The sequence below is a fragment of the Atta cephalotes genome, assembly GCF_000143395.1.
Source record: "Atta cephalotes unplaced genomic scaffold scaffold00012, whole genome shotgun sequence".
NCBI lineage: Eukaryota > Metazoa > Arthropoda > Insecta > Hymenoptera > Formicidae > Atta > Atta cephalotes.
In genome coordinates this window covers 4,497,726-4,509,948 of record NW_012130076.1, presented here as the reverse complement: position 1 = coordinate 4,509,948, position 12,223 = coordinate 4,497,726, and the positions used below count along the sequence as shown (strand labels likewise).

At 32.3% G+C, this 12,223-nt stretch overlaps 1 protein-coding gene across 1 annotated transcript; it reads right to left on the bottom strand.

Moving 5' to 3' along the window:
* Positions 1-6,883: 6,883 nt before the first annotated feature.
* On the bottom strand, positions 6,884-9,733 carry LOC105617233 (ATP-dependent Clp protease ATP-binding subunit clpX-like, mitochondrial). Its single transcript, XM_012198799.1, has 6 exons — positions 9,664-9,733; positions 9,045-9,251; positions 8,730-8,878; positions 8,396-8,588; positions 7,233-8,140; positions 6,884-7,138 (listed from the first exon to the last, which is right to left on the bottom strand). Exons 1-6 carry the CDS (start codon positions 9,731-9,733, stop codon positions 6,884-6,886), a joined length of 1,782 nt encoding a protein of 593 aa, XP_012054189.1.
* Positions 9,734-12,223: the final 2,490 nt, after the last annotated feature.

Genomic DNA, 12,223 nt, shown 5'->3' with positions numbered 1-12,223 from the left:
AATAATTAAAAGCAGTGATTTTTACGCGAATATTCTAATTTAATTTCTGTTTAACAATTGTCCATATGTATACTCGATAAGAGAACAATTATGCCAGTGTTTTTAATTATTTGTTAATTATATATATGTTATCTGCGTAATTTAAGAGATCTCTCTATCTATGAGTGAAGGAATATGTCAATTGTTTTCTGTGTGTCAACTAGATTACCATTAATTTTTGCGAGAGTTTTTAACTGGCATTATTTTTGATCTGCTTATAATGGTTGTAAACAGTAATACTCAATATCTTCGTTGCATATTCCTGGCCCATAATGCATCCGTTTAGATATTTGGATATCTGAAAAAATTAATATCTATCACATTTGCCCTGTTCTAAAACTAAAATAGATATTCGAAGACAAATACTCGAAACATTTTTAATTTTATTTAAAAAAAATGATTTCGAAAAACATTTGTATTATATTATTCGATTTAGAAAAACATTTATATTATAAACTAATACTCATTATTAAAATCAATTACCTCTTTCGGAAACGGAATTGGTTGTTTATTCTCCCCTTACTCTTTCCATTTCATCTCCATTACCTCTTTTAAATTCAGCTTCAAGTCAAGTTCTTTATTGCTGCACTCTGAACCGGTGCAATAAGCTGAAGTAAAATGTATATTTGTTTCACTTTAACTTATTGCATCATATGTACCAGAAAGTGCAACAACAAAAAACAGACCTATTCTTAGGATGCATATCTTATGATACTAATGTAACTTTCTGATTGATTCATGACCAAGCTATTAATTATAAATCAGAAAAATTGACCAATCACAGTAATCAATTTTTAGCTTCTGACTTCTGGGGATCGATTGTGTATCTTGAAATGAGGTGAAAATTACAAAAGTGAACAAATTCATTAGAATATTCATAATTTAATTGGTCAATACCTAATAATCATTACTCATTTTTGTAATTTTCACCTTATTTTAAAATCGAGCCCCTGATTGATGACTACCCTAATGAAAATAAAACGTAAAGCGAATATGTCAATGAAAATGTCAGTAAAATGTTAATTGGAATGTAAGGAGTAACAGAAATGTAAATAAAATCTGTAAAAAGCGAAAATTGGAATATAGAACGTAAAAAAAGCGTCAACTAAACGCTAAAGAAACATAAATAAAAGTATAGATAAGTTCTTCGGTAAGCACGAACAGAATGTTCATTGAATGTAAAACAGGAATAGAATAATAAAATAAAATACAAAGAATTAGAACTAGAACTAGAGGAAAGCATAGACTTTATCGACACTTGTAAAAAATGTTCCGATTCGTATAAAAAAATTCCACAATTTTCTAAAAAATTATAAAATTATTTATAAATTCGGAAAAATTTTGAGAAAGCTTTTATAATTAGAGCGATATTGCAATTGTGGAAATGAAATCGAAAAAAATGTTGATTCGACCTTTGAATAAAAATATTCAAAATATAAGATTACGTATCACAAATTTATACCAAAAATATTAAAAATGTATCAAACTTTCATTGCACTCTCTACATACGTAATTTTTATCAAAATGTTGAAATTTCGATGCAAGTTTCGAATCGACAACTTTTCCATTGTAACGACGTCTTTTCGAGGAACTATTTCTGACTGAGTTGACGCTTCAACAAGCTTTACATTTTCATCAGGATTATTATAGAAAGCCTCTATTAGATTTGACTATGAATACAAGCATTTTCTATTCTAGCTGACGGCAAACATTTAAAGATGCCTTTTTTTACGTTTTTTGTAGAGATGTAAATATAATCTTGATCTTCTAAAAAATCGATCTTTTTTTGCAAAAAAATCGATCTGTATAAATAAATGCTAGTAAAATCTTAATTTAGCACCAATTGATAGTTATTATAAAACTGAATTTAACACATATACCAGCAAAATCTAAACACTCCAGGTAAAAATCCTAGTTTTTTTGAGATTTATCCTTCGATTAATATTCATTATTAAATTAATTTCCATCGATTCGTGCAATATTATATGCTTTGTATTCAAATTAGGATTGTATACGAATAAATTAAAACGCTAACAAAATATGGGAACAATATTATTTATTGCCTTATAAATAATATCAAACGACCGTTTCGTCAACACAAATGATTTTTTTACTATGTTCTATATTTTAGATATTAAATTCAAATTTTTTATTGACAACTATTATTGCATCTTTAAGGAAGAATTTATGCCCAAACACAACTTTTCTTGCTTTTTTTCATGCTTTGATCTTTTTAGAATCAAAGAATGATAAATTTCAGGCCAGAAATTTCAGGGGTCTTTTCCAGGTCTCTTCCAGAATACATAAAATTCCAGTATATAATTCCAGGATCCAAGGATATTCAAGGACCGCTAGACACCAACTGTATACAATATTTCATTAACTTTATGTCAGTAGATGATTTATGTCAGAATTACTACAAACGTTAGATCTAAATTTTTAAATCTAGATTTTTAAATTAAAATTATTTTACTCGGAGACAAATTAAAATCATGTTATATTGGGTATGGGAAAAAGTTCGTGGCGATTTTTTAGTAAAATTAAAGTGTTTTTCTTAGAATATTGAAATCCATTTATTTAAACCAAATATGCTCCATTATTTTCTATAATATTTTGCCATTTTTGGGGCAGAGCCATAATTCCATCGTGATAGAACTTCTGTGGTTTCTGATCGAAAAACTACTTCAAGTGATTTTCATAGGCCTCTTTTGAAGCTAGCTTTACACTATTAAGAGAGTTCTGCAGAGACCTAAACAAATGATAGTCTGAGGGTGCTATGTCAGGACTATACGGTAGATGCAATAAACTTCCCAACCAAGCTCTCATAATTTTTGTCGAGTCATCAAAGATGTGTGTCGAACGTTGTCATGATGGAAGACGACATCTCTCCTATTGATTAATTCTGGCCGCTTCCTCTCAATTGCTTGTTGTAATCTCTGCAGTTGTTCACAGTAGAGTTCGGAATTAATTGTTTGATTGGACGATAACAGCTCATAGTGAACGATTCTCTTCCAGTCCCACACACATAACATCACCTTCTTCCTCGTCAATTCAGGGATTGCTTGCGCCTTCTCTCTTTTCTTTATTCACAATCTTTTTCTAGTTGGATTGTCGTAGGTGATCCATTTTTCATCACAAGTTATCATTCTCTTCAGACATAGTTCAGTTTCAGTAGCGTATCACAAATGTTAATTCGGTCCATCATGTTCCTAACACTCAACTCATGAGGAACCCAAACATCGAGCTTCTTTTTTGTATTCAGCTTTGTGTAAATGATTTAAAACTGTTTTGTGGTCGATGCATAGTTCCCTGGCAATCTCCACAGTGCTCACGCTCGACTTTTATCTTTTATGATTTCATCGGACTTTTCAGTGATTGGTCGACTGGAGCGAGGTTCATCTTTCACATCGAAATTTCCAGCACGAAAGCGAGCGAACCATTTCCATGCTGCTGATTTTGATAGAGTATCTTCACTAAATAGCGCAAATTTTTTCACAAGCCTGTGCAGCATTCTTGCCTTTATCGTAGTGATACTGCAAAATGTAGCGAATTTTTTTATTATTATTTATTTCCATTTTCAAAATAAAATAACTTTTGATCCACTTCACCGATTTCAATCTTTTTCGGCTCAAAACAAAGATTAAAATGTCACTTTTTAAACGCACGTCTAGTGTTGCGATTAGTAGTTGCCGACTGTTGAACATTTAATGCCATCTAGCGGGAAAAACGCCACGAACTTTTTCCCATACCTAATAATTATTTTTGTTAAATTTATACGATTTCAGTGAGAAATGACAATGGAATCAATATCGATTTGACGCTGAAATCATCAAATTGATATCGATTCAACATCTATTCCATTGTTATATCTCTCTGAGATATGACATTGAGATGTTACTAAAAAAATTTTAATCGATTAAATTGAATCGATCTCCAATAGATCGATTTATTCAGCTCCGATTTTAAATCCAGTAGATCGATTTCAATCAATCCGATTCAAGATTAATTCAGAAATCGATTCAATTAACAGAGATCGCACATCCCTAGTTTTTTGAAAAAAATAAACATTATAATACAGTAAGGTCGGATTCACACCTTGATGGAAAAGCGGAAGCCAATCAGAACTCGCAGTAGTAGGCGATACATTTTCGCTTGTCTGCTTCTGTCTTTCCGCGAGTTCTGATTGATTTCCGCTTTTCCATTTTTCTGTCAAGATGTGAACCCGGCCTAACAATTTTGAAAGTAGCAGATAATCTTAAGCAAGATAAGTGAAATCTCCGATTTTTAAGCCAGAGAAAACTGGTAACCGTGCCCAAAGACGAGTATCGTTGTACGCACGATTCATGTATCGAAGATCTGACCAATCGCTGACGCCATTTTAACATCTTTGATTGGAATCAGCAATTAATCTTGGAAATGCCAATATGCGCAAATATATAATCAACGCCATCCTTGTTTTCAAACGCAAAATAGCGCAAAATAGACTTCAAAGTAAAAGTTAAGAGTGATAATTTTTTTATGTAATCTCCCTGTTTTCTTAAAATTTTTCAAAAATAAAACTTCAAAATTTTTGAATAATTTTAACTTTTTAGAACATTTCAGACTTGTACAAATTGCAACATTTTTCAGTGTAGAGAAAGTTTACATCTTTCCTAGAATTTTTCATACATGTGAATTTTGAAACATTTTTCTAAGATTTCTGATTCTATTAAATCTCATTTGAGTGAGAAAACCAAGCATAAGAAGTTTCATAAAATCTCATGACATCTGAAAAACTTTAAAATATTTTTCTAGAAGTACAGAATGAGAGATCTTATAAATTTTACAATATATTTTGGAATTCAAATTTGAAAAATTTTAGGAAAACATTAGGAACATAGGAATTTTGCAGTATTTTTGACAGATGCCATTTGTGCACAAATTATGAAAAAAATTTTTGTCAAAGTTACTGCTATATTATTTGCCTTTATTAAATAAGTGTATAAGACAAAAGATTAAATTTGTAACGAAGTTTCTGAGCGTACATATTTTTTAATAATTTTAGTAATTAAAATAAATGTGCGCTTTATAATTTTTATAACGTTAATAATAAAATTTATTAAATATAGACGATATTTATAGACAGTAATTTTCGACATAGTTATTCTCAATATTATGAATACTTTCTACATGACGAAATATAACTGTGTGACTTATGTGACTTCATTAGATGTCGGTATACATTGTTATAAATTGTTTAAGGTAAATAAATCAAAATATTTAATTATTTACTACAGTTGCATATTATAGATTTATTATAAATACAAGAATTACTATCTATAGGACATCAGATCACTATGAAAGAATTAGGAAAAAGTTCTATGCAAGTATATCTCTTCACTCCATGTTATATTTTGCACAGCCTGGTTTTTTCTTTCTTCTTTTGAGTAATTTTAATCAGTAAATTAGCATTATTCTAGTTTAATTCGCACATTATACGCATCTCTCTTTTCACTAATCTATTATGTACAATATATTACACATAAACACTTCTATTTATCTTGTATTTTGACATAAAAATAATTTTTTTATATTGTTCTTCACTTTCTTCGTCTTTTCTTGGGCGTTCTCCCATTATCAGAAGACTGAATACTAGCGTCATGTTTATTAAAATTATTATGCTACAAGAATGTTCTTTTTTCTTAATTTTTCTTAAACAACGCGTAACAATAGTAATCTCTTTACAAACAATCCTGACGTGACAATATACAAAATTTATTATGAATGGTGACATTAAAATTTCTCTTTATTATATAGTTTTTTACAATTTCGTACTATTTAATTGATCAGAATTTTTGTTTCCGTATTTTAACCTAGTCCTAGTTAATCAATTTACATGTTCGTGATGAAAGTTTGTTTTACCGCACCAAATATTATAGCATTTAGCTTGCTAAACTGAATTTAATGACGTTGATATAATTGAATGCACATATATATTATAATTTCTGTAATCTCTTTATGATGTTATATTATTAAATATGAACGCATATTAACGCCGTTTTACTTTCGATGTTACCATCAATAAATGCATGCAGGATGCAAAACTTGATTGGATGTGGAATGCTATGTATGATTTTTTGACTTTTCCTGCAATACGAATGAATTAAACGATACAAAATTTATTTACATTTTCCATTGTCAAGAATTAGGTCTTTATATCCTCATTATTCTGACGTTTTTGATTTTATGCGACACTTTTCTTTTGGAAGAAGCATTTCTAATGCATGTTCCAAATAAGCAAACTGCAAAATATGTTACAGTTTGCAATTTTATTCTTATTATGAAATCAAATAGTTATATTAAATATATTAGCATTCACATTGTCAATATTGTTGTCATTTACAGCAGATAAAATAATTTTCAGAGAAATTGGTTGGGAAGAAAAAATTTATATATATATAATATATAAGAGGAACATGTATCTGAAATACATGTATATTCCTCTCTTTGATACATTAAACGATACATTATATATAATAGTGCAGCAAACAATACGTTCAATATGATACATAATATAAAAAATTGATAGAAATTCATCATAGCAAAAGAAAACAATTAAAGTTTGAGAAATATTCTAAATATGAAATATATACAGGACAGTTTGAAAACTATGTATGCGTTGTTCTCATATTATTTGCTTTTTTTATGAAATAATATATAGAAGAATATATTATGTCCTTTATAAAATAATTAAAATAGCGATTTTTTTACGCGAATGTCCTAATTCAATTTTTTATCTATAAAAATTGTCCATCTATCGATAAGTAAACGGTTATACCAAAGTGTCGCATTCTTTAATTATTTGTTAATTATGTACATGCTGCGCCTGCTGAATGTCATCATCATTGCTATCGTCTCGTTTTACGTATTGTGGTTTTTCAACGCCTTTCACGCACTGTTCTGTAATGTGAACGGACATTATGTCGCTCCCTGGTACTTCAAACATAGGTTCCAAAAGGAGTGATTCCATTATCGCTCGCAAACCCCGCGCTCCCGTTTTCCTTTCCATTGCTAAAGAAGCAATTGCATTCAGTGCGTGTATGTCAAACGTTAACTCCACCTGTGTAATATAATTACAATTTAATGTGCTATTAACAACTAATGTGATTGAAAACAATTCATCTTGATTTTATTATGTAATAATTAAACTTTACCTTATCCATCGAGAATAACATCTGATATTGAGGAATGATGGCATTTTTCGGTTCGGTAAGAATTCTCGCTAGCATATCTCTATCGAGTGTGTGGAAAGGCACAAGAACAGGAAATCTGCCAACGAATTCAGGTATCATACCGAAGTCGATTAGATCTCTAGCTTCCACTTGTTGCAACAACATGTCCTTTTCCTTATTATCCTTCTCGGTAGAAGGTGACATATTGGCGACATCGGCTAAAGTTGCCGCTCTCCTGCCGGGGGCTCTCTCGACCGCGGGTGTCGCGCCAAATCCGAGATATTTTTCCGATTTGCGCCGCGCTATTAACCTGTCTAAACCGCTGTAAGCTCCCGACGCTACGAAAAGAATATTCGTAGTATCCACTTGCAACATTTCCCCACGCAATTTTCTCGAGCTATTTCTCTCTGGTACGTTCACAATTGTTCCTTCCAACATCTTCAGCATTCCTTGTTGCACACCTTCCCCGCCCACGTCACGCAATTGATGAATTCCAGGAATAGCACCTATTTTGTCGACCTCGTCCAAGAACACGATGCCCATCTGAGCACGATCCACCACATAATTAGCATCCTGGAGAAGCTTAGCTATGACACTTTCAATGTCCTCGCCAACATAACCAGCTTGCGTAAGAGTGGTACAATCACAGATGGCAAATGGGACATCCAGGCATTGCGCTATTGTTTGCGCGAGTAACGTTTTACCAGAGCCCGTAGGTCCAAGTAACAATATATTGCTTTTTTCTAATTTCAACTGATGTTGCTTGCTGTCTAATATAGCTGATCCAGGAGCCGATTGACTGCTCACCTTTTGCTCGTTTCCCGGATTGACTGTGTGCTGGAATCCAACTCCTGGAAACGGATTTCCGAGGCCTGATATATGCAATAAGTCTGTAGCAAAAAAAAGATATTTTATGATAATCGTATATGAAATAATAAATTTTTTGAGGGAGCAAATTATGGAGATACTGCTTATCAGATTGCAATCTGCTTCAATCGCTGTTGTAAGAATTCGATTAGTTTTAAAATATTCCAATTTAAAATATTCCAATTTTATAATATTTATTATAATAATAACCTAATTATAAACTATACAGATTGCTTTCATTTCTTAATAATTTATAAGATTGGGGCATTGTCATTTACGTGATTTAAGACCTCTATGAGTGAAGGGATGATTTGTCTCTTGTGTGCTAACTGGATTAACATTAGTTTGCGCCTGAGAGTTTTGAGTTGGCAGATTATTGTAGATCCGCTTGTAGTGATTGTAAACGGCAACACTCAGCACCTTCTTCGCATATTCCTGTCCCACTACATGTCTATTTAGATACTCAAATATCTGAAAATATCACGTTATTGTTGTACTATTTTTTTTTATTGCAAAGCAAATATGATCCAAACGTTATCTGATTTTATTTAAAAAAAATCTATAATTATATAAATTAAATAAAATTAAATAATCAAAATAAAAATCAATTACCTTTTTCGGAGGTGGAGGAGGTTTCCTATAAAATCCCTGCTTACTATCTTCTGGCCTGAGTGCTTCTTTTAAGCTCCTCTTAGAATCAATTTCTGACAGTACAACAAAGAAATGATGGCACTTCTCGCACTTGACGAATCTCGTGGATGCTGTGTTATTTGTAAAAATAGTAGCTGTATTAGAATGTAATATCAGTATATGTATAAAAATACACATCTTAACATAAATACAAATATAATATAATAATAATTCTCAGTAATTTTTGCCTGGATACGTTAAGATCTATTAAGTCCTACTCAACAATGTGCTACTTACAAACAAATGTCTCGACATGTGTGCAGGGATCTCCACACTTGGGACAGGTGAGCGTGCTCTTCTTTCCGCCACCTGTACCACTATTTGAGGATCCACTTGACGAGATGGTATCTTTAGAGGGTGGTGTGGGTTCCGTTGGAGTCTTACTCAAGCTGCCGCTGATCGTCAGGCCTCTACTGGCCACTACGACTCTGACTATTTTGTGTACTGTATAATCACAAGCAAAATATAATCTTTTTATAGATCTCCAAGAACGTGTTTTCTTTCGTCATAATGTACAAGATGTATTATTTTATCTTTGCTCTTTAAATTTTTTTGAGTTAAAATTTTATTCTAAAGAGTAAAAATTAAACCAGCCTTGAAAAAGAATAGCTCAATTTTCAAGCTTTAAGAGTGAGATTTCATTCTTCAAAGTAAGATTTCACTCTTCAGAGTGACAATTCACTCTCAAGTTTTAGAATGTTGTTTATTAAATATTAAAGAAGGATAAAGTGTGATATATCATAAATATATATGTATCATGTGTATCATGCGTGAAACGTAGCCTAGTTATCTTTCATGCTTAACAATTTCAGCTGTTTTTTCGAGATAGACAAGACTGTTTACAAATAGTACTTACCATGACTGATGACATGGTTGGAAGAGGCTAAGCGACCCGCGCTAATCAGACAGCAACGCACACAGCTCATGATCGGTGGTGGATCTCTGTGGGACCGAAAGACGCAGGGATAACGGAGCCTGAACTACCTACGACGTTCTGCCCGTTGAGATCTAAAATCAAAGAGGTATTCTCTTGCGTACGATCATATTGCTGAATCGCACCGTACGTTCGAATTGACGGGTCAATAGTCGCATTCACGCGTTTGTGAAATATCACGATGGATGAGTAAACAATCGCGTTGTTCGTCGCGTGTCAAAATACGGGACGAAGTAAAAGACACGATATGCCCTCCCCTCGAAACTGTTTCGTTCTTCTCGAGGGGACTCGCTGCGACTTCGGAGTGCTTCGGAGCGGGTCATCGAACAAAAAATTCACGAGACTCTGAACGGGGCGCGGATTTCCAAACGGAGATGACCTACGTGCAGCCGAAATCCGCGGACATCGTCGAGCAACGTTGGCATCGCGCGACACGGCGCAAGGACGATAACACGGAGAAAAACAGTGATATATCGGTGCCATAGGAGGGAAAAGAGAGGGAAGAGAAAGAAACAGATAGATGAGTGGACGGGAGACGAAACGTTCCCCGAGAATCGCCGATGCAATAGGTCGGGGTCTCGTATACTCAGCTGCAATCTTACCCGACTTAATGATAAAAAAACACGACGGACGTCAATCGGTCAATGCCGCGGACGCGCAACGTAGCGCATCTCGGCAAAAACATACGTCGGCGCCTCGAGTCTCCTCGATGATCCTCGCATCCTCTCGTGTGATTTTACGAAACTCGCTCTCGAGACTGTGTCGCGCATAGCTTTATGTATCGGTATAATATTCAGATATTTTACCCGACGAGATACTATCAAGCTGGAAACACAATAAAAAGCACAGGAAATAAGAGCTTTCAACTTATCAGAAACCATGAATAATAGAATGGACGCTTTCTGATAGGTTGAAATCTTTTATTCCCTGTTCCTATTGTCTGTGCTTTTCATTGTGTTTCCAGCTTTAGGGTCTAAATAATAATAAAAGAAACAGGGAACAGAAAACAGAAAATAAGAATTTCAACCTATCAGAAGTTATATATTCTATAATACATGATTTCTAATAGGTTGAAATTCTTATTCTCTGTTCTCTGTTCCCAGTTCCTTTTATTGTGCGGAGTCCCTTATTCTCTGTTCTCTATTGCTTTTATTATGCCTCTTAAAGATCGTCAACTCTGGACAAATTTTCGGCGGTATAAAAAAGATCCCGAAGTCCCGGAGGTAATTGAAGAACGCTGACATTATCGACAATTGATATAAATTTGCTATTATTAACATAAATATTTGGCTTATGCATTATTAAATTCATGATTTTTTATTATATATATGTTTATATTATATAAATGTTCCATAAATAAATGTGCATATTTGTAAAGCTATAATATCCTATATATTGCAGAAAAATTACAATTTTTTCTCTGTAATTATCATCTCTGTTGATAATCAAACTTGGACGATAACACTAAAATCATAATTTAAAAAAAAATCGAGTATTATTGAGTTCTAAATGTATTTATAAATACATCTACTAAACTAATAAATCATAAAATTAATACAATATTATCAGTTTTTAACTCTTAATTATTTCAATATTCTCAAGAACATCTTTATTTCGGTTTTTAATAGTATCTCATCGGTGTCGATAGTCAATAATGTCCTCAGTTATCTTCAATGGGATCTTCAATTGTGTATTATTATTGTTATTATTGTATAAGTTAATATTTTTTATAATCATTGGGTGCTTTTTTATAATCATTGGATGCGCTATTCATTACATAGTTAATTTGGCATTTGGATAAAAAAGAATAAGCTAAATTATCGGGAATCACCATCTTGGAATTTGCGTTACTTATGCAATTTCGATTTATATTTTAAATTGATAAGGATTCGAATTGAAGAGTCAAAATGTTTATTTTTATTCATTTTATTACATTCACCAGAAAATAAAGAGTTTTCGATGCATTCGAACAACTGATGTAGGCTCTGATCGGCTTTTTTATATTCTTCACTGATAGATTCTTTCGAACCTCTTTTTATATATTTGTTTGTCAATTGTATATCTTGAATGAAACGAAAATTACAAAAGTGAACAAATTTACTAGAATTATATTCCAAACTGTTTTACAAAATTTTACTCGAAATATATATAATTATATAATACATTATATTATAACGAATAAAATTTTCCTTGGAGAGATGTTGACCACTGAAGTCGTAGGTTTATTTTTTTGTTGAGCTGAATTATGTACACTTTTCTATATATCTACACTTTTGAAACGTAAAGCGAAATAAATATATATTTAGTATTTAGCAAAAGTAAAAGTTCTAGCGCAAGAATAAAAAAAGCTGATAAAGAATAAAACTGATGACAAACAATAGACCTCCAGAAAGATGAAAGACAAAAATTTACACAGGGCTGATTATCTTCAATAAATATAGATTTGGATCTGATTTAAATAATTATTCTCTCTCTCTCTCTC

Excerpts from the sequence above, each read along its gene's own strand:
- LOC105617233 (XM_012198799.1), bottom strand. The coding sequence starts at position 9,733 with ATGAGCTGTGTGCGTTGCTGTCTGATTAGCGCGGGTCGCTTAGCCTCT. Across the intron at positions 8,589-8,729 it reads CTCCTCCACCTCCGAAAAAG|ATATTTGAGTATCTAAATAG; the intron begins GTAATTGATTTT and ends TGATATTTTCAG. Across the intron at positions 8,141-8,395 it reads TCATAGAGGTCTTAAATCAC|ACTTATTGCATATATCAGGC; the intron begins GTAAATGACAAT and ends TTTTTGCTACAG.